The 23,376-nt window shown below is 38.6% G+C and overlaps 4 protein-coding genes across 4 annotated transcripts; 3 read left to right on the top strand and 1 right to left on the bottom strand.

The window, feature by feature from the left end:
- Positions 1-546: 546 nt before the first annotated feature.
- On the top strand, positions 547-7,839 carry LOC113781740 (protein ABCI7, chloroplastic). The gene is made up of 5 exons (XM_027327729.1): positions 547-731; positions 826-926; positions 4,033-5,310; positions 6,296-6,555; positions 7,386-7,839. The coding sequence occupies exons 3-5, from the start codon at positions 4,405-4,407 to the stop codon at positions 7,687-7,689; spliced, it is 1,470 nt and encodes a 489-aa protein (XP_027183530.1). The 5' UTR covers positions 547-731; positions 826-926; positions 4,033-4,404; the 3' UTR covers positions 7,690-7,839.
- An 826-nt stretch (positions 7,840-8,665) lies between these two features.
- Positions 8,666-11,243, top strand: LOC113779784 (pentatricopeptide repeat-containing protein At5g46580, chloroplastic). Its single transcript, XM_027325503.1, has one exon. The coding sequence runs from the start codon at positions 8,831-8,833 to the stop codon at positions 10,979-10,981; it is 2,151 nt and encodes a 716-aa protein (XP_027181304.1). The 5' UTR covers positions 8,666-8,830; the 3' UTR covers positions 10,982-11,243.
- Positions 11,244-11,978: 735 nt separating this feature from the next.
- On the top strand, positions 11,979-12,839 carry LOC113779995 (F-box/kelch-repeat protein At2g43270-like). The gene has a single exon (XM_027325821.1). It carries the CDS (start codon positions 11,979-11,981, stop codon positions 12,837-12,839), a length of 861 nt encoding a protein of 286 aa, XP_027181622.1.
- A 764-nt stretch (positions 12,840-13,603) lies between these two features.
- LOC113781251 (protein phosphatase 2C 29) lies at positions 13,604-20,542 on the bottom strand. Its single transcript, XM_027327156.1, has 4 exons — positions 18,596-20,542; positions 15,967-16,080; positions 15,062-15,326; positions 13,604-14,003 (listed from the first exon to the last, which is right to left on the bottom strand). The coding sequence occupies exons 1-4, from the start codon at positions 20,540-20,542 to the stop codon at positions 13,879-13,881; spliced, it is 2,451 nt and encodes an 816-aa protein (XP_027182957.1). The 3' UTR covers positions 13,604-13,878.
- Positions 20,543-23,376: the final 2,834 nt, after the last annotated feature.

Below are 23,376 nucleotides of genomic sequence, written 5' to 3'. Positions count from 1 at the left end.
TAAAATATTTATTTATTGATCAAAGAACTCTTGTTTTAAATAAACCAATACCACATTGATTCATTTATAAGGAAAATGTAAATTATGATTGCTTTATATTAATAACACTTAGTATATGTTAAAGCAAAGCAGTACAATTGATTTATATTTATGAGACACACAAACTTTTTTTGTCGATTTGTATGTTTTCTAGAAAATTATATTCTTGTCATCAATATAAAAGGGTAGAGAAATAGGATAGAAGAATGCTAGAATTGCATGGGGACGATGACTGGTTAAGAAACGCACACAAAGAAACCACTTTGAAAGTAGCAGTTGTAGCGGTTCAAGAAACAAAAGGACAAAATTGACAAGGAACTTACAAATAAACCAAGATAAAAGGGCACAATTGGAATAAGTTGACAAAAGGAAAAATGAGAAGAAAAGCAACAGTAATCAAAGGCGTCCATACGATGCAAGAGGCCCTATATAATGTTGAAAGACAGAAAAGGGCAAAATCACCTGCAGAATCACATGGTAACCAGCACAATCAACTGTAACTCAGCAGTTGGTGCTTTATGTAGTTTAGATGTTGAAAAGTCTTCTTTTCACAGCCCCAACGGAGAACCATCGATAAAAGAACCAATCCGTTCTTCGGCAGCGATAAACGGCCATCTCCAGCGACATCTCATCGGCAAACCAATCCCTTCGCCGGCGGCATCTCCAGCTCCGGCGAAGACCCACTTTCAGAGGTAAGCTACTCTTCCAATTAGGTATTCTCCTTTTAAAAATCAGCTACAATTATCCTCTCTCTCTCTCTCTCATTTTTTTTTCCTTTAAAAGCAGCCAATATCAACGGCTCATCCCCACTCTGGCAGCGACGTCTCATCCCTGTTCCTGCAACAGCATCTCCAACAAGGGTGAAAACTCCTTAAGTTTTTCCAGAGGTACGATGGTCTCTTATTAGTTTTTTTTCGTCCCTTTTCCTTTGAAAAATTGTCTAGAATTACTGGTGTAGATTCTTGAAGTTGGATTTGAAAGAATTTTGTGGGCTGCTTTTGTTTTAGTTTGTTCTTATCTGATTAGGGTTACATTTGATTTGATTGATGCTAATGAATTAATTTGGCTGCTGAGTTTTGGGGGTTTTATGATTCTTGGAATCTGATTATTAATCTTGGCGCTTTTGTCTCGACCCTCTAACTTGCTCAGAATCCGGGTTGGGTAGGGTAGTGTTTTTCTTACAGTCTGGTGAGACCATTTATAAAAGTTTTAGTGCATTCATTGAGTTTGTGAAGCCACGGGCCGATTCTTGCCATAGCTGCTTGATTGAAAAGGGGTTAATTAATAATATAAGTCAAAAACTTTGAAACCAAAAAAAAATCAAGTGCCAAGTTCCAACTTCTATAATATCAAGAAAAAAATCCTTATTCTGGTCCCATTTTGGCATTTTCAAGTTAAAAGTTTTTGTTTTTCTAAGGAGTAATACCTGTACACATTTAGCTGAGGTTATGTCCCTAATTTTAGAAGCATGTAAATCTAAAGTCACATTGTTTAGACATTTAAAATAATAAGTCTAGAACTTTTAGACCAGGACAAACAATGAGAGAGAGCACTTGATATTCCAGTGACATCAGGAAACACTAGCTTTCAGATGTTCTTTTCACATTGTGGAAAACTGGAACAGAGCCAGGTCCTAATTTCTATCTGCGGGGCTTTCATGCCCGAATGGATTTATCTTCATAAATAGTTGACAAAATCTTCATGAATAGTTGTTATATAGGTCTAAACCAGTTTTTGCTTGACAAAATCTTACATCTTTTGTGTACAGAAAATGAGTTCTGGAACGCTAGAATTAGATGGGCTGTCACATTATTCATTTACAAAAGATTGATCGTGGAGGGCTAAAATTAGATGGGCTGTCACGATTTTCATTCTTGTTGCTATTGTTGTTATTTCATTTTCCTGTCTTATGTGTTTTACTTCAATATGCAAGTGAGGAACCATCATGTAAAGCAGTGTCCGATGTTGATTACTTGACTAATTGGCAATCATATGTGAAAGTAAAAATTCACAAGCTAATGCTCCACACAAATTCCAGACTTTTCCTAAATGCTTATTTACACGTCTTTTTCCTAAGTGTGACTAGTTTGCCGTAGATGTTTTGGTTTGGAATGAATTCTTTAGTTGAACTTCATCAGTTTTACAAGAAAAAGTTTTGAGTAGTGTAAAAAGGATAAATTTCCACTCCATTTCCAAGGAGGAAAACAGTTTGTCTTTGTATTGTAGTTTTAACAGTTCAGTCAACTTTGATTAGTTTTGTACCTTTGTTATGAAATTATGATCTCCAAAATTTATTACCAGGTATAAAACTTAATGATGCAATTTGAAGTCACAGTAGCAATGTAAAAACCATTTACTTTCACTGAACATCAGGTACTAACTAAACAATGTTAAACATGAGGCACTGGCAGCGACTTCTGGTATCATGTTACTATCTTTAGTTGCCACAGTTCACTTAATTAACGATTATATGCATGCAATCAATTAATAAATATATTAAATTTTCATAGATGGATCCCGGTAGTGATGATGGTGAGGATGCTATTGTAATTGGTGCTGCCACTTCAGTCCTAACAGCAGGATATGCAGCTCTTGAAACCTATAAAACTCCAGTTGTTATACCTAAACCACCTCATGTTAATAGGGAGCGAGCTAGAGAGGATTACATGGATAGCATATTATATGGAAGTAGTTCCTATTGTATAGACCAAATTAGAATGGACCAAACTACATTTTTCCAATTACTAAATACTCTCACCATTAGAGGATTATTACAGCCTACCATTCATATGTCAGTAAGAGAGCAATTGTTAATGTTTCTGCAAATAGTTGGCTATAATTTGAGGTTTCGAGTGGTTGGGGGGTACTTGTATAGGCCAACTGAAACCATACATCGCTATTTTCGCATTGTACGCAATGCCATGTTGAAACTATATCCAGATTTAATACAATTGCCATATGGTGCAACTCCACGAGAGATCCGTAATAGTTGAAGAGACTACCCCTGGTTTGCTCTTCACCCCGTAATGATTTTTTTAAAAGGAAGATAAAGAGACTCTTCACCCCTTAATGATTTTTTTAAAAAGAAGATAAAAAGCCAATACATTAGTATCATTAATAATTCTATTTAAGAATTCATGATGTAATATGAATAAATATTTTATAAAAATGATAATATGATTGTAATGGATAGAAACTAAAAATAACTTGTAATGAAATGAATGTTTTGAGGGTAGAAAAACATTTGCAACATATCAACAAACATATCAAAAATTATTTTCATTGACTAACCAAACTCCGGAAAATTATGAAAAAAGGAATTTGGAAAATATTTTCACTAAATAACCAAACACTGGAAAATTATGGGGAAGGAAGTGATTTTCCAGGAAAATGACTTCAATGGAAAATATTTTCCTAGGAAAAATATAGGAAAATATTTTCAGTCCAACCAAACGGACCCTTAGTTCCATTAGGATTCAGAATGGAAAACTACGAGTATTTTGACTTGGAGAAAAGACCATCCAAATTCCTCAGACAAATTTCGGAGCGAATGAAGTTATATGAAAGTATACACTACAAATTTTCAAGCGAAAGTCTACCCTATAGTTTGCTGGACGTTCCTCGTACATATTTTTGAGGAAAAAAAGAAACACACTAGATATCATTATCATTATCATTACTATATAAAAAGTATGAATCTTGGCATTTGGGAGTATAAGTGTGAGCACTTTTTTTTCATCTTAATTTTTGTTATCCTTAAATTACCCTCATGTCTTTTAATTAGAATTATTGCATTTTAATGTGGCACCAATTAAAAGAAATAAAACACTCCAATTGAATATTTTTGTGAAATGTGAGGGATTTAAATTTACAGAAGAGTTATTCTACTGCATTGAACTGATATTTTCTTTTTTTTTTTTTGCTATGATATTTAGCTTCTCGAACAACACCTTGTTCTACTGCATTCATGGTTACATTATTTGGTTTTTTCAGGCATCAATCTCATTTTGCACCCAAATCTGCACTTCTCACAGTTGGAAATATTGTAATAGGAGACGATTATCATAGTCGAATATGATCTTGAACCGGTGTTAAGAGAGATATCATGAGATGGTGAGCGAACTGGGCAGGGCACAACTCAAATACAATTCCATAAATGTTTACCTTAATACGGGCGAAATTTCAAAATTTGTGCACATGCTAATGGTGTTGACAAGGGACCGGTCACTGTTCATGACTCCATTCACCCTTTTATTCTGTTAGGATACTAGTTTTACACTTTCACCTCAGCAGGCAGCTTCTCCTCCGATCTTCCTTCCACCACAAAACACACACAACACACAGAATCCCACATTCTTTCGGTCAATGGCTCTAGCAAACTTTCCTTCCGTTGTTCTCAAACCCCCTAATTCATCACAATCTCTATACCTGTTTCCATATCTTCCAAAACCAACACTGCCCATATCGGGAATCAGGCCAAAAACAAATAAAGTTGGAGTTTTTAAACCAATTTCAGCAGCCTTGTCAGACCCTTATGTTCTTCAATTAGCTGAAAGTCTTGAGGATTCAATCCCTTCTGCTTCTTCTTCACCTCTCCAGAAGATTAGAGACTCCTCTTCAGAGTCCCTTCTCTCCACTCCTTGGCCGACTAGAAAAGATGAGCCTTTTAGGTTCACAGATACTTCTTTTATCAAGAATTCAAAAATTTTACCCATTGGATCCCCATCCCAACAGAATTTCACTTCTTTGATTGATACTGCAGAGACCCTTTTGCCCAATTTGTCTATAGTGGACGGTTTTGCGGTAAATTCGTTGTCTTTATTGTCGGATTTGCCTAATGGGGTTTATGTTGGAGGGTTGTCAACCCTGAATTCTGAGGCTATATTGAAAAGGGTGTCTGAATATGTGTCCAGTTTTCAAGGGGATTTGTTTTGGTCATTGAACGGTGTTGGTGCACCTGACTTGATTTTAGTATACGTGCCTGAGGATTGTCGAGTTGAGAAACCATTGCATTTGAGGTATTTTTCTGTTGAAGGGAGTGAAAAGGTGTCGAAGAGTTTGCCACTTTCAAACCCGAGGGTGTTGGTGTTGGTGGAAAAGGGAGGGGAGATTGGTATAGTTGAGGAGTATGTGGGAGGGGATGGGGATAAGTCCTATTGGACTAATTCAGTGATGGATGTTGTTGTTGGGGAAGGGGCTAAGGTCAGTCATTCTTACATTCAAACTCAGTCTTTGAATGCTGTTCATATCAAGTGGACCTCCGTTCGACAGGTAAATCTTTAAATTCTACTACACTATTATGATTATTATCTTGGCATGCTGTTAGTGCAACTCTTTCCATAAATTTGTTGTTAATAAACGCACTGCAGTACATGTAATCTGCATCTATGTTGTCTAAACGAGTGGAAGATTAATTTAACCTGTTAAATTGAGGATAGATATTTAGAGATATATATATTTTCTTGGGTAGGTGTTATTGAATTTTAGCTTGGCTGTTTTGATTTTACACAAGGATCACATATCAAGTGGACACAAGGCTTGTTCACTGAAATATTCTGCTCCAAATAAGTAGTTTGCCATTTATCCAATCAAGGAAGAATAGTACTTTTTCCATGATGGGAGAGGTTGGCTAGCGTTATGGTTTGGAATGACAGGAGAGATAGGATAAGAATTCAGATCCCCAGATGGCAGGTTAGCATCGTGCCTAGTTTAGCAAAACATATGCACAATTATATTGTGTCGGGTAATCGCTCTTCCAAATCATGAAGCCTAGGTATTGATAAGCGGACCTTGTAAATTATACTAGTTGGTTCTGCAACAGATATTTCAAACTTGTATCACGGATTTTTGAATTAGAGGGTGCAGATTACTGTGTTTAATAGATTCTCTTCCCCAGGTTTGGCATGGATGACTGTCTAACAACATTTTGTTTGACATTCTGGAGATTGGAAAGAAATTTTTAAAGCTTATCCTAAATCTCAACACAATCATCTCAGCTTCCTAAGTTGTTAGCCTTTTTAGTCTGAAATTTTGAGTTCAACTCTTGTTGCTCTGAAATACAGTCACCCTCATCCTTTCTTCATTTTTTTTATTGGCTTTTTTCTCCAGTCCCATCCTAATATGTCAAGTTCACTGTACCTGTGCTACTTATTATTCATCCCATGTCTGTCTTGCATGTAATTCACTCTATTTTCTGTAAAGCTTGATTAATCTTAATATTTGTTGAGTATTTCCAATGTTATGCATTTATTTTCAGGAATCAGCTAGCACTTACGAGCTTATAGAGCTAAGCACTGGAGGGAAGCTGAGTCGGCACAATGTTCATGTACAGCAATATGGTCCAGAGACAAGTACAGAATTATCCACCTTTCATTTATCTTTTGGTGCTCAAATGCAAGATTTGCATAGTAGACTGATTTTGGATCATCCACGTGGATTTTCTCGCCAACTTCACAAGTGTATAGTAGCCCATTCATCGGGTCAGGCTGTTTTTGACGGAAACATACAAGTCAACAGGTATTCTTTGCTTCCGTATGCATTATTGTGCGTTTTGTAAATGGTGAGTTACTGAGTATGTTGTTCATCTGGCCTGACAATTATCTTACTGCTGGGTTCCCTTTCCACCTTGTCCTAGTGTAAGAAAAAACTACTGTGGCTCACCATGTTTATCAAACTTCAAGTTATCAATTGCTATTCTTGATTGAGCAAATAGGTTCCTTCCTCCTGGTTTCTTGAAATCTTAAGTTCATGAAGGTGAACATTTAATGGGAAATTATGCATCTATAGGTTAGCTGCCAACCTTGTCTTCATGCTACTAAGAGTCTTTCTGTCTATCTTCTTCTTCTTTAATTTTATTTTATGTTATTTTTTAACTTGGGAGATTCAGTGGGCTGTGGCACTGGAACAGAGAGTCTCAAAGACATTTCTACACGCGTTACCTGGAATAAAAATCCTAGCCCGTCTTGTTCCATCACATTCTTTTTCCTGAGTATTTGTCTGCATTGGAATGGGTACTAAATTGCAATGGTGATTTCTTTTTTGGTTTCCATCAAAGTTTTTCGTTCAATGAAGCAATTTGACTGCTACAAATAAGACGGGCATAACCCTTAAGAAACATTATATCACTTACACAGCAATACTGGGTACAGATAAGAGCCATTCTTAATTCGCATGATAATAAAATGCATGGTGTAATGGTGCTTTCTTATTTGTTATGGTGATCTCATATCCTCAAAAAGTGCATCCAGTAGTGGGTGCTGGGGATAAGCTGTCTACATTGTGTAGGTGCTTTCTTCCAAGTATAGTTCCACAAGTAATTCACGTCTGATATATATCTGATCATGCAGATTCGCTCAGCAAACAGATGCTGGACAACTCACTAGAAGCCTGCTCCTGGAACCTAGGGCAACCGTGAATGTTAAACCTAATCTCCAGATCATTGCCGATGACGTTAAATGTTCCCATGGAGCTGCTATAAGTGACCTGGAGGAGGACCAGCTCTTCTATTTCCAGGCACGGGGTGTTGACATAAGAACTGCCAGAAAAGCTCTCATCTTCTCGTTTGCAGCTGAGGTGACAGAGCGCTATCCTGATTCTTCTATCAGAAAGAGAGTTGAGAATCATATAAGAAAACTTCTTCTTAGGAGTTGAGGCTGATTAATAGTACAGGATCTTGTATCGAATATCATGATTTTTCACCACATTTTTGTAATACCAATAACGCTGCCCATAAGTTCAAGCACAATTTAATGCGTTACTATCTTTGTCCTCCTTACAATTGTTGTATCAGTGTTAACCTCTGTTGTGCTAGTGCATCTATTATTTGGTGCGTATGAACATAACGATTGCAGTCTGCATCCACCAAAGAATCTCTCTAAAACATGAAATGGTCAAACAAAATTGCATTAGCAAAACCATTGAAGTTTTAATCCAATCCCAAATCGCGTTGACAGGTTATTCAGTTCAGTTTTCCCCGCATCCAAGGACAGGTACTGGCCTTCGGTCTTTACCTTTTACCAGCACATGAAATTAAGGGAGCAACAACTCGTGAATTTATAACGCATTTTCTGTGTCTCCTTTTTTTAGATTACATATTCTTTCCTCTACACTTTAGTTCCTCTGCCATTTTCAATACCTCTAATCTTTTCTGCTCTTTTTGGTGAATTCAATAAAATTCTTTTCCATCCCTTACTCTTCCCTCTGTAGCCCTTTCCCCTTCTGAGTTCTGACCCCTAATCTTTTTCAAATTTTAGTGGAAACCAAGTTTTATCCTTCTTTCGACACTCCAATCTCCATGCAAATTTGAAATCTCTGTATACTTAAATAATCCCTTCTCTTCTTCATTTTAGTCCCCTTATAATCTTTCGGGAATTCAACAACTTTGCATACATGGTTTTCTTTGACCAACATTTATCCTACCATTCCCACTTGAAATCCTCCACAGCTTTTGAAATCTTGTTTTTTAAGTCCGTAATTTATTTTGGCTATCATTTTCCTATGTCAACAGTTCCTCTTCCATTAATAATCATTACTCCCAACCCCTTTTAATGGAACATCTTTTTCCCAATCTTACCGCGAATGTTTTTATTTGTAAAGCTTTTATTGCTGGGGCTTACATTCAGAGAATCACTTGACTGTCACTGGATAAGGTCTCCCAAACCCAAAAAAATATCCATGTCATTGTTAAGACTGTCAAGCATGAATTGAATGGATAGATATTCCTTTGGTTAAACCCAAACCCCCATCTTCCCAGAAACCAAAACCCGGCATCACCTCCCCTCCCCATTTCGCCATGGCTGCAAAACTCTCAGCCGTTTTAGATGTTCACCACTGCAACATATCATATCCTTCAGACAAAAATCAGCCACCACATTTCACCTCTCCGTTAAGAATCTCCACCAAAAAGTTCACCATTTTTTGCACTTCATCCAAATCTCCTCCAAAAACTGCTCCAGGAAAAGCAGAATCCCGAAAGAGAAAAACCCCATCTTTATCCGAGCAGCTGAAGCCTCTCTCCAACACCATTCTTTCTGACCGACCAAATGAATCCCATCAACTCTTATCCAAACCTAAGTCCGTATGGGTCAATCCCACAAAGCCAAAGCCGTCTGTCCTCTCTCTCCAACGCCAGAAGCGCTCTTCTTATTCCTACAATCCTCAAATCAGAGACCTCAAACACTTTGCCAAGAAACTCAATGATTGTGACCCTGCTGATGACGCTGCTTTTCAGGCAATTCTTGAAGAAATCCCACATCCACCCAATAGAGATAATGCCCTGCTGGTGCTCAACAGTTTGAGAAGTTGGCAAAAGACTCTTCTTTTTTTCAATTGGATTAAGACTCTGAATTTGTTTCCTCTAGAAACAATCTTTTATAATGTGACAATGAAGTCTTTGAGGTTTGGCAGGCAGTTTCAGCACGTGGAGAACCTTGCTAATGAGATGATTGAAAATGGGGTTGAGCTCGATAATATTACTTATTCTACTATCATCACTTGTGCAAAAAGATGTAATCTTTTCGATAAGGCGGTCCAGTGGTTTGAGAGGATGTATAAAACTGGGCTGATGCCTGATGAGGTGACTTACTCTGCTGTTCTTGATGTTTATGCAAAGCTGAGGAAAGTTGAGGAGGTGATGAGTTTGTATGAGAGAGGGAGGGCCAGTGGTTGGAAGCCTGATCCTATTGCTTTTGCTGTGTTGGGGAAGGTGTTCGGTGAAGCAGGGGATTATGATGGTATAAGGTATGTTTTGGAAGAAATGAAGTCACTTGGGGTACAACCTAATTTAGTTGTGTATAATACACTACTGGAAGCAATGGGTAAGGCCGGGAAGCCTGGACTGGCTAGGAGTTTGTTTGAGGAAATGTTGGATTCAGGGATTACCCCGAATGAAAAAACGCTAACAGCATTGATTAGGATTTATGGGAAGGCAAGATGGGCTAAAGATGCTTTGGAGCTTTGGGATCGGATGAGATTGAATGGATGGCCTGTGGATTTCATATTGTATAATTCTTTGTTGAGCATGTGTGCTGATCTTGGGTTGGAAGAAGAGGCTGAGAGGCTGTTTGAGGATATGAAGGGATCTGAAAGCCGTAAACCGGACAGCTGGAGCTATACTGCGATGCTTAATATATATGGCAGTGGTGGGAATGCTGACAAGGCAATGAGGATGTTTGAGGAGATGTCCGAGAAGGGTGTTGAGCTCAATGTCATGGGATGTACATGTTTGATTCAGTGCCTAGGAAGAGCGAAGAGAATTGATGATTTGGTTCAGGTGTTTGAGAGTTCAGTCAATGGTGGTATCAAACCAGATGATAGGCTTTGTGGGTGTTTGCTGTCCGTCGTGTCCTACTGTGAAGGTGAAGATGTAAACAAGGTCCTTGCGTGTTTACACAAGGCTAACCAAAATTTGGTTGCCTTTATCAAGTCGTTGGAAGAAGAAGATACTAAGTTTGAGAATGTGAAACAGGAATTCAAAGGAATACTCAGTAACACTGCTGTTGATGCAAGGAGGCCTTTCTGTAATTGCTTGATTGATATTTTTCGGAACAGAAATCTCCGTGAGAGAGCTCATGAGCTTCTTTATTTGGGGACAATGTATGGATTATATCCAGGTTTACATACTAGGACTGAGGAGGAATGGCGATTAAATGTCCGATCACTCTCCGTTGGTGCAGCACATACTGCATTGGAAGAATGGATGCAAACCTTAACAAAACTTGTCCAGCGCCGAGAGGCATTGCCAGAAGTGCTATCTGCAAGCACTGGAGCAGGAAGTCACAAGTACTCTCAAGGTTTGGCCAACGCATTTGCTTCACATGCGGAGAAGCTTGCTGCTCCTTTTAAACTGAGGGAAGATAAAGCAGGAGGCCTCTTTGTGGCAACTCGAGAAGATGTGATATCCTGGGTGCAATCGAGGGCTGCATCACTTGCCTCGATAGCTTAGGTGTACTAATTGTCATAACTATAGTTTTAGCCATGCTGCTATGCCTGACAGAGTGCAAGTTTATTTTCTCAAATTACTCTAGTCCAAAGTAAGCCAGAGGCGTTATTGTAACTTGTAGTATCAGGATTATGCTTATTTAGGTAGAAGGGGCAAAGATCAACTGTACTTGCTCTTAAGTGGCCCTGCAACTGTACTAAATTTTTACGCAGACAACTTGGTAAAGTATTCCTGTCTATAATCCAAGTTTTCTTTTCTTTGTCAAGTTTTTGTTTTTCTGAATTTCTTGCTGGGAGATGGGAGTATTTACTTGGCATCGTAAGAAACATTTAGTACTACGAAAACATGCTTGGTTTGCTCATTTTGCTTGAGCATTGAAAGGGTGAGAAGAAAAATTTTCCTGTTAGTTAGTGCCTAAAAGCACTTCCCAGCATTCCCAACTACCAAAGTTCCCGGACCCAGTTTTTTCACTCTGCTTGAGCATTGATGATCCTGCTCCAGGATTTTCTCGAACTCCATGCTTATGATATGAAAGAGCACCCCAGATTTTTTTTTTTTAAAAAAAAAAAAAAAAAAAAGGTAGATAGCACGAAAGAGCTTTGGCCGGAAAGATTAACAGTTGGAAAGCAGACAAAGTAGAGAGGAGTTTGGAGGATTTGAAGGTTCTATCGGAATCAAAGGGAAATTAGGCGTGTTTTAGTTCCATTAGGATTTAGAATGGAAAGCTAAGAGTAGTTTGACAAGGAAAAGACCATCCAAATGTAACAGAAATCCTTCCTCAGACAAATCCATATGTAAAGTATATACAAATTTTCAAGCAAAAGTCTACCCTATAGTTTGCTGGACATTCCTCGTACATATTTTGAAGGAAAAAAGAAACACACCCTCCTATAGCAAGACCCGCCCACCAATATTAACCTCTTTGTTTCCCCTTCAGAAACACAACAACCAACAGACTGATATACATGGTATAGGAAAACGCTTCCACCAAGATTGTAGGATGGACCTGCCCGAGGAAGTGATGATGGAGATCCTAATGAGATTGCCCGTCAAATCCCTGTTGAAAATCAGGTGTGTTTGTAAAGCTTGGTGTGGTTTGATCAAAAGCCCCTCCTTCATTGATATGCTCAAGCGCTACATCGAGCACGAGAACCAAACCATGATATCCTTCCATTCCAACAATGATGAAGCAGAAAAATCTCTCTCTCTCTGTCTTCGCCCACCTATAGAAGTTACTTGGTTTTACCATCGCAATCTTGAAGCTGCCCACTTGATTGGTCCATGCAATGGCATCGTTTGCATTACCGATGGCATGGACATATATCTCTGTAATCCTGCCACTCGTGAACTAAGGAAACTTCCTCCCAGCCCCTTTGGATGCCCTGAATATTATCGTCCTATGACAGATGGTGTAGGAATCGGATTTGATTCATCCACCAATGATTACAAGGTTGTTAGGATTCTATTTTGGGAAACTATAGAGTATAGTCCTGGCCGTCAATACCAAGCTGAACTATACTCTCTCAACACAAATTCTTGGAGAGAATTAAGAGATGTGATCTTGCCCTTCTATCATTTTTTTGCCCGATGCAACCTGTTATTTCAGGGGCGCTTCCACTGGCGTGCCTGGCATGCCTTGGCTCAACCCTGCGACACTGACTGTATCCTTTCTTTTGATATGAGGGCCGAGGTGTTTGACGTGATCCACTACCCTCCTAGTTGTGTTGGAGATTTAGGTCTTGTTGAAAACAAAGAACCCAGTTTTGTTAGCTTAAATGATTCCTTGGCCTTGATTTTATGCACCTCCTTGCCGGAGGAGCACCCAGCCCCTCCACAGGTCATTGATATATGGGTAGGGTAATGATGGAGTACGGGGTTGAAGAGTCTTGGACGAAGAAATTCTCCCTGGGGCCTTTTACAATTGGAATTCGTCTTCCGCTCTGCCTTTGGAAGGATGACAAGCAACTTCTTCTGGAGAGTAGATCCGGGCGGTTGATTTCATCCTCTCTCCTCCCGGATGAACTAGAAGCAGCAGATCTCAAGGAGTATGACATTTTCGAGTCTTCAACCTTGTTTGAAGGTCGAATTTATGCTGAAAGTCTAGTTTCACTCAACCCTATATATATGGAAGAAGCCATCATCGAATGAACCAAAACTGTAACTGGAGTGCTAAACCTGCATGCATATTTTTATGTACGAGAACCACATCCGCTGTTACTATCAGTTATTAGTGCAAATTTGCAAAAAAATGCCCAAGTTGTTTTACCATAAAAGTAAGCCAGAGTTTTTGCTGTGATTTGTAGCATCAGGATTTTGCTCATTGAGGTCCTAAGAGGCAAAACATCAACTGTACCTGCCCTCGAGTGGCCTGCAACGTTGCTGAATTTTACAGACATCCGGGGTAAAATATTTCTATTTATAAGCCGCATAGGTGGAAGCCCCACCTCCAAAATTACAAATTCTCGCCTTTTGACTATAGCGGATCTAAGAACTGTTCTAAACCCCCCCCCCCCCCAACCCACCATCTTACAAACACAGCTTTTGGCGCTAAAATGCGAAACGAAGAGATACACAATGAATCACATATCGTGCATCTATGCAAAATTTAGAACCGAATAAAAAAGATAAGGAAAAGAAATTTTCCTGTTACTTTGTTGCCTAAAAGCACTTTCCAGCGGTCCCAACTACAAAAATTTCTATACCTTTCCCTGACCCATTTTTTTCACATTGCTTTGAGCATTGATGATCCTGCTCTCAGGATTCCCCACGAACTCTATGCTTATAATTTGATAACCAAGAAAATTGGTTCTTAAACTTCCCTAATCCCTGCTGTCAACACAGCCGGAGGATCGAAGCTCTAGAGACAAAGACCATTTAGAGATTCTACCAGTTATGCCAACTCAAGGGTATTTTCCTGATGACTTCCAAATTCTTCCTTCAAGTGATATCACCATCACAGTGACATCATCATGGTACTTCCTCCGATCACCTTGGGGAATGTCCAGTAGTTCATGAAAATCCATTCCTGCAGACAAAAGAGAATTCTATCCTTACTCAAAAGAGAATTCTATCCTTACTATGCTGGCCTAGATGTTTTCTCATGCATTAAGAGGATACGCAACTCTTGTATTAAGCTACAAAGCATGTGCAGCAAAAGAACATCGCAGGAGTGAACAACAAGAATCCAGGCCCAACACCTGATGCTAAAGGAAACATTATTTCCAGGAGATGGCTCATGTGCTATTTGCTTATAGAGGAGAAGTTATTTTTGTGAGGGGGCTTAAAAATCTACTGGACGGGTAAATACCAGACTGAGTAATATCAAGATCACGTAAAACAATGACATGGATTAGTTTTGTAACTTCATACGGTCTTGTGTTAAAATTCTGACACTGTTATAGTGATCATAAACTTTTTGGGCATTTAGTGGCAAAACTTGCATATCTGAGCACCTGCCACCGTTATTCAGTGGAGAAGGGAGGGTGAAGTTGGGAAATGGAAGCAGGCCAAAATTTGATAACACATAAAACCATTTCAAAAAGAACTCTTGCACACATGTGATGCATGATTTCCTAGTAAGTACTTAAATTTAAATAATGATTACTTGTGAAAAAGTAGGATACTGTTTTTAGTAATATCATCCAATTAATTGTTGGATTCACTATTTGCAAAGATCAAATAGCTGTATAATGAAACCTGTCCTAATTTACAGTAAGTTTAACACCAACTTAGTCCACAATGTATTTTTTCCCTTATTGATAAAGTGTTCTCAGGATGGTTTGAAGGACAAAGACATAGTACAATACAGAAAGGAGTTGGACACTACCCACCAATAATTAGCAACCTTCAAAGTTTCCAAAAGCAACACCTATAATCCAGACTGCATCAATAACTTCACATATATTGACAGCAGACAAGCCAGATAAACCAAGTTTAAAGAGGAGTTTTGCAAGCATATCTTTCCTCGAGTCCCCATGCTACTCCCATCATGTGCAAATGTTAAAAAGAAAATTCGCTGCTTTTGACGGAATCAATAAAAAGTTTTAATACCAACTTCTATCAGGGCAAGCAGAGTGAATATACCTGCTTTTTTAGCTGCACGTAACAAAAGCTCTTCTATCAGGTGCTGAGCAGGGTCGCCATCTGGAAACTTCTCCATGAAATTGTCAACAAAAGAAACCACTTCCTGGTTGCTCAAGTACTGATACAATCCATCAGATGACAGGACCAAAAACTGATCTCTGGGACACAGTTTATGGTGCCGAAGAGAAGGTGAACAGGAGATATAAGGAGCAGTTCCAATGTAGTCATTCCGAAACATTTCCAGTAAGGGATCATTCCACTTAGGCTGCAGAAACAGACATCTCAAAATGTTATTCAGACTAGCAACGCATATTAAAACAATGTCCAAGATATAAAATGAGTGATAGTATGCCGTTGGCATACATTACTACATAAGCGTGCATCAGGATGCTTCACATTTCCAGGTGTTCGTGGTGCAGTTAAGAAAAAGAAAAAAAACCCAATCTCAAAGTTTAAAGATTTCTAAATTTCCATCTTTTAGTCATTGCAACAATTCGAAACAAAGATTGGGAGTATCCAGTCAGGATGTTTTTGCCAATGGTGTTTTCAAGGGAGGGGGAGGAGAACAATGTTTCACAAAGGACAGAGAGAATAGTCGATTGGATATATTGCTCAATATGGAGAGGATGACAGCAGATAAGATGACAGATTAGTAGTGAAATTCGACAGATAGTACATGAAAACAGTACCCATTGACGTCAATCATGATCTGGAGTTCTCCTTTTTGCTCGCTTCATAAATACTCGGAAAGTGCCTCTCTCCAAAGGAAACTAAAGTTATAAAGTGACCTTAAACTGGACCATGCACAGTATGCCAAACAAATTTCTAACAACTCTCATCTTTGTTCTGATGGACATGATTAGAGCACAGATAATAACTGCAAAATACAGAAGTTAAAAGCAAACCTGCTTAAGGAAACCAGCTCCAAATGCACGGGTAACTTTTAAACGACCTTTAACTCTATCATTGACAATGCAATTGTTGTCATCAGGGTGTTCATTCTTGATCCTAATGATTTCCTGACACAAGTCAGAAGAAAAGAATCCATTCACAAACTCCAAGGATAGGTTACAAAATCATAATTAGAATGCTTTTGAGTTTAGATAGTAGAAAAAGATAATCAAATGCTATTAAACAGAAACAGGATTAAAAAAAATGAAAGCAAAAAAAGCAGGAACAGGACAATGAATGCAACATCAAACAAGCAAATGAAATGAATATTATCCCATTTTAATACCTTAAACTGCATAAATCAGACTACCCCCCCCCCCCCTTTTGTTGCGGGGGATGAGGGAGGGACTGAATCATGCGCTTATCCCATAAAAAGGGTCCAGGATAGGCAACTTCACAAAATAAATAACTGCATGCACAATAAACTTGCAAAAAGGATATTAAGAGAATGATATTGAGCAATGCAATTTGTAGATAAAATGGAAAAGTTGCCATCCAGTACCCAACATGCAAATGATATTAAGTGCATGCAGAGTATCATAATCTTGTCATCTCTTTTTTATTGCCCATAGTAGTCCCAAAACTATTATCTCTAAATAGACCAACTTCAAATGTTAAGATTCGTAATGTACTAAAAACACTAAAGGTAAGAATGGAATACTTCCACAGAAACTAGTAAATCATAAATTAGAGGTTTACTGTCATATAATTGATATCTCAGTCATATAGGAGAACAGGAAACTGAAAGGAGTACTGTCTCTCTATCTTGCAACAGGACTATGACTCAAAACATGAATAATAGTTTAAAAAGCCTGAAAGGTCCTCTGATATTGCATAGAGGGGGAAGGCCCCACAAAGAGATTGTATAATATTGCACAGAAAGAGAAAGGTCCATTCTTACCGTAAGTTTGCCCAATAACAGATATGAAGATAATGTATCATACTATCATCTAGACTGGACAAATTATACAGATATATGCTGTGTAAAACAGCGCAAAAACCGTTATTGCTGACTTTCTTGTAAAAGTATGGACACACAAAATAACACCAATGCATTGCTTACTGCAATCATAACTTGAAGATTTCAATCATAATAGTTAACATAGAGTATTACCCATGCATTGCCTACAGCAGCTATTGTACTTCACCAAGCCATTGAAAACAACAAAGAAAAGATGATATTTGCAAAGTTGACTCCTGTACCGAGAAGTAGAGGCCTTGCAGCATGCTAATCGGATAAGGAAGAGATTCATGACAAATTAAAAAATTAACCATAATTTGGTCTTCGCAATTTCTAACCACCTTTGATTTACATTCATGATATTTGGAAATAAAAAATAAGCAAGATAGTGATATTATTGCCTTATTTAAATCCATCCACAAGGTGAATTAATGTAGTCACCTTGTCCTCAATCAACAAGTCACTTTCACACCGACTCTAAATACAAACCAGGTGCTTATAGAAGTGGTGCATGGTGTATAGTATATACAGAGTTGCTTTCCAGTGGTTCATACAAATTGGAATTGAAAAATAGAGGACTCCTTGTTGACGCTATAAAATATAAGAACCTCACTGCATGAGGCCCTAAATCACTATAACTAAAACATCAAAAACCAAAAAAATTGCTCATTTATCAGTTGTTCTTCTTCTTCAATTCAAACAAGATACATACTCTGAAGGACCCACCAGCAAAGCTACTACAAGCTAGAGATCTCATGTGATAATGGGCTAAAACGAAAAGGAAAGACAAGCTGTATTTGCAAGATCAAGTTAGAAAACATATTCTAGGACTTAATGTAATATTCCATAGTTCAGTATTAGTCAAACAGATCATCGGTGTTTAATAAAGTTGGCCACCAACTAATAGTCCAAACAAGGACAAGGAAACTAGCTGTCAGAAGCTGGCTCTATTTTCTTGTTTTCTTTTGCAATTGAATAATCTGAAGATGAGAGTGGATAAAAGGTAACACTGAAAGAGACAAAGGGTAACTTCCTGATCATCCATTCAGAAGCTTGAACTCAAGCAACCAAATCATCAATTCAGAACCCTTACCAATCAAATTGACTTGTTCTTACACTCAATTTACATTTGCAGTACTTAAAAACTCACAACCAAAAAACTTGCACCTTCCTGATACAGTCAATAATTTCTTCACAGGCACAACAGCCGCACAACAAACCTTACTACTCTCACAGAAAAGCTAATTGCCTCAGACATTCTGCTAGCAGTGTACATTAAACATCTGCCACGTTGATGGTTTATTATGCTCAGAGATACTGCTCTAAGCACATTAAAACAAAATGGAAACTAAAATAGGAAGGCAGATTGAATCCTACTAGTCAGCAAAGATGAAATTCAGCTAAAGAAAAAAAGGGTACTGCCAATTCTTCAAGCTAGCACTACAAGTATAAACTAAATAATGTTTAGATTCAAGTATCCTAATCCCTGCCATAACAAACTATGCAAGCAACTGCCAGAGGAGCACAACTGAAAGAGATTGTTATTCACTGAGTGACAACAAAATAGCGATAAAAAGCTAATACATTAGTGAAGAGATTTAAAAAAAATTACAAACACTTACTTCCTGAATGCTAGTGCTGTGATCAGTGGACAACTGCAATGCCGTCAACTTCATAGCTTGAAAAGAAGCCTCATTTGCCACCTCAGTCTCTCTTTCAGTGGCATCTGCTGATTCATCAAATATACCTCCCTCCGAATTTGACCCACTGCCACCTGGAACTTTCAATTGTGCACTGGAGCTAACTTCATCAGGCTCATACTGTGCCACAATTGCACGACTGTCACCTACATTCATCACATATACATCCTCATCCCTCATCAACGCCACTAATAAACAAGAGCCCATCAGTGCAAGCTCTGGATACCGATCAAGAACCTTATCGGTCATATCCAAATATGCATGCTCAGTCACTTCAAGAGCCCTCGACATTGCCCTCAACACCAAGTCATGATCAACAGGTCCCACCTTCCGCATTCTCCCACTTCTACAACTAATCTGTTCTGCCACTCGATTCTCCTCTACTTCCACTTCCTGCTTCTCTTTTCCGGCCAAACCAAACCTCCAAGGAAACAAACTCCCACTCTCCTTGTGCTTAATCAACAATCCATGCTTCAATTTCGACAATAACAGTGATCTTCTACTGACTGCTGATCCAGCGTTGCTAACACTAATTGCATCATCAACTGAAAATGCAAATCTATCTGAACCCGAAAGATCAAGTCCGTCTTCCGGATCCTCTTCTGCCAGAAATTCCCATAATCTCCTCCTCCTAACCTGGATCTCCCCTGATTGGAAAGTCACCCTCTTAACTGATGCCCTACTAGTAGTCTCGTCTAAATTTGACTCACTTTCACCTTCTTCTATTTCCGTAACCCTCCCCACAGCTCTGCCCTCTACCAACTGATTCGAACTCAATGGGTCGTTCGAATCCTCCACAGAAGCTATATTTTCTGCAGTTAAAGTAACTTCTTGAGTACTACTACTAGTGTCTTCATTATCCCAAAACAAACCCTCTAACTCTTTATACATAGCTTTGTACAAATTACTCATCAAAAATTCAGGCGCATCAGGGCCGTTAAACCCATCATAAATCCCGACAAATAACCACCCCAGCTCCTCCGAAACAACCACGTGTACCCGATCCTCCCCCGCCTTCCCCAGAGCCCACTGCACATTGCTGTCACACGGCATCTCCGGCTCACCGGAGCCGCCGCCGGAGACATCCTTCCGGCCACCTACGAAGTTTCGCACGGGCACCACCCACGGTCGCTTTTTTTCTGGGAAGTTCCTGTAAAATGCCTTCCGAATCCCCGAAATGCCCTTCCTCCTCTTCTTTTTCACATACATACCCCCCAAGGGCGCCGAGAATGGAACTCTGTTACCTCCATCGGAGCCTCCTCCGGTACTATCCAACGGACCCGAGAGTGCCCCGCGCTCGATCGGACCGGACATGAAAAATGCCCGCTCCATCTGACCCGAAGCTTCTCCGGCTCCGCCTCGTGGCACCGGCTGCAAAGGCAAAGCGCTGAAGGACGACGTACTCTCAAAACCATTAACAACACTCCCCTTGACGCCAGCACTAAAACCTAGAAGACTACTACTCCCCGCACCAGCACCAGCAGCGGCAGAGGACGTCGTCGTATTACTAATCTCAGTGGCAGTGGCATCGTCGTAAATATTGTCAAGCTGGAGGACAGTCCGAGGAGTGGAAGTGTTGGCACTGACGGAAGCCCCCGAAATCGTTCTAAAACCGGTCTCCGGCGGCAAACCAGCCGGTCTGGACTGCTTCGGAACCTGCTCGGCGTCGAACCGGAGGGACTGCGAAGGCGAAACGAAGCGATCGGAATGAGTAGGGGACAGAAAGCGGGCAGAAGACCGGACGTAACAGAATGAGTGACCTAGGGTTTCGTCGAGCGGTTCGGTGGCAGTAAACAGAACCTCCGGCTCACCCCGCCCGTCCACCGCCGGGTTGAAACATGGAAACAGCTGCGAAAATCCCCCTCCCATCACATTCGATTCATTTCCCTCCCCCCCTCACTCCCCCCACAACTCCTCCTGTATCTATCTATATATTTATCTACCTTTGAATGTATAGATATAGATATAGGGAGAGAGAGAGAAGCTGAGAAAGTAAGAAGCAAAGCCGAATTCTAGAGAGAGAAGCTTTTCTTTTGGTTTCGGCACAAATTTCTGTTCAGTTATATTAAAAGTTTTAAAAAAATTTTAAAAAAAATGTGTAGGGGAAAAACACGCAGTAGTGCGTGAGATTTTGTTGTTGGGGAGTGGAGTGAGTGAGGTAAGTCAAATATACTACTCCTAGAAAAATAGTTAGTACTGACTGCTGCTGTTGTAGTACAAAGTTTGAAAGAGAGAATATGAGTATGAGAGAGACAAAGAGAGAGGGCTAGTGTGTGTTGTGCGTGTTTTTCTTTTCTTTTCTTTTCTTTTTTTCGGCCTTTTTTTATTGGTTTTTTGGGTTTTTTAATTATTAATTAATGGGAGTGTAGAGAGAGAAAGAGAAAGGGCAAAAGGGTGGATCGATGAAAGAGGAAAGAGGAAGACTTCTTGTTGTGTTGTTGTTCTGTCTTATTTTTGTAGAGAGAGAAAGTTTTGGGGATGTAGGGGAAGGACTTGGGGTGTACCATGGACTATCCAATCAATGAAAATGGCTGAGTTAGGAATGGATTTTTTTTTTTGAATGGATTTAAATACACATTTTAATACTTGTATGTAATTCGGCTTAATACCAATTTGTGTGAGATCTGATTATCAATTATCGATCAAACTATTCATCGCTAAAAGTTGAAATTTCTTCGTACTTCAACTAAATGAGTAGTGTTAAACGTGTACCATTACATACTATTCAAACTTGTTAAAGTAAAAATATTTTAAATATAAGCAAGAAATTTTTTAATATAAGCATCTTATGTAATCAATTTCAACGATAGATTAGACTTAACGACACCTTGCCATGGAGTCAATTAAAGTCAAAAACCTTTTAAAGCATAGTTTGGTCTTGAAGCTTGCTTGAAGTAATTTTCAGATTCAAAGTTATTTAAGTCAAATTTAAACAGAGTTTATCAAATTAAATCAATGATTTTTACGTGTAACTATGAAATTGAATTTTCATTGATTTGAGTTCAAGCTAACCTCAACAAACAAATTATGAAAATAATTAACTTAGAAACTTGATTTTATCACGATAGTAATTGCGTTTCAGTTGATTTTTATTAGATTGATCTGGAATTGGATACTAAAATTTGTTTCCTTCATCTTTTGCGAGTAAATAGAAATGTACGTTGGACGTTCCAATTGGAGGGCTGCGATGGTCCATGAGAAACCGGAAGCAGAGAACAAGAGATTCCTCATATTTGGCAGTTACGTGGGGGGCGATGACCTGGCAAATTTGAAATGTTGGGAGAAGAAAGGGGAGGGAGACGCGCCAGGCGCCAGTAGGGGGGGTGCGGGACATTTTTACGAATGGACGAAAATGGGATTGGAGGAATGACGGAAGAGGACACATTAATTGTGCGAAGCTTTAAGGAAAGCGGAGTAGGGTCAACGTGAAGGATAGAGGGTAAATTTTGTCTTTATGAGGTGGTTTTGTCGTTTTAGTTGTTTATAGGTGTAATGGGAACTGACTATTTGTGTAAAAGCCCAAAGGTCAAGCCCATGTTTTCTGAGGTCGCTGCTGTCTGTGACCGTCACCTATATGTGAGATATTGAAAGCTAAAAATTCACTGTTGTGGTCTTCGTTTGTTGGACGGTTCTACCCTTGGTTTGTCTTTTGACTATAATATGTACCTAGATGATTAGTTTCACATTTTAGGATGACAGCGAAAGCCCTCCCATGTTTTGGAATCCTAAAAATGTTTGTCTTATGCAATTCTATGAAACTAGAATGCGCATATACCAATTGTTGTTCATATTGTCATCTTGCATTGTGGTTATCGAGCAGCACTTTTTGTTTTGAAAAAGCTAGAAGTTGTAATCCATCTTTAGAATCTTATCGGCTCTTTTTTGCTTTTGATGGTTTATATATATATATATATGTGGGAAGTTTATTAATTTAAAATATTCTATTTATAATTTTTTTCAATTTACTATCTAATCCAACCCTTCTCCTATTTCCTCTTTAGATGATTATATCATGCAATTCTTTATTAATTTATACATAAAAGAGGGCTTACAGTTACATAGATGTTATTTTCGGAGAAATAAGTATACAAATAAGACCCTTTTTTCTTAATGTTGTCAAATAAATTATTGGCCGAATTGTAATTGGCATTCTTAAACGAAAGGATACGTGACTTCTAAGAAAGAATTATCAATTCGACTTTTAGCATTGTAAAAAGGGAAAGCATTGAATTGTTTCCAAAACTCAATGAAAACTGTTATAAATTACATAGAAATGGAAGTGTCTAATTAATAGTCATAGAACGTTTAAATAGACACGTATTAAAACATATCTTGACTGATAATGACAATATATGTATACTACACTTTGCATAAATAAAGAACAAGTGGACAAGACAAAATGCACAAAACGAGAATAAGTCCAAAAGTTAGACTATTTAACAAAGTTTCAACAAGAAGCTAGTTTAGTAAGAAATAAATATGAATGGAAAAAGGGAGTTGAGCTTGTATGTTGTCAAAAGCAACGAAATTTAATGCTTTTCCCTTACAATACGCAACATGCATAACAAAATGTTTAGTCGTTTACAGAAAATGGAAGTTTTTTGAGATCTCTTGAAAGTTAAGATACAAACAAAAGTCTCGGTATCCATTCTAAGCAAAAAATGGAACATAACAAATTAAAAAAAAATAATAATGATCTAGAA

Source organism: Coffea eugenioides, chromosome 8, assembly GCF_003713205.1.
Source record: "Coffea eugenioides isolate CCC68of chromosome 8, Ceug_1.0, whole genome shotgun sequence".
Classification (NCBI taxonomy): domain Eukaryota; kingdom Viridiplantae; phylum Streptophyta; class Magnoliopsida; order Gentianales; family Rubiaceae; genus Coffea; species Coffea eugenioides.
This window is presented reverse-complemented; position numbering and strand designations above follow the sequence as displayed.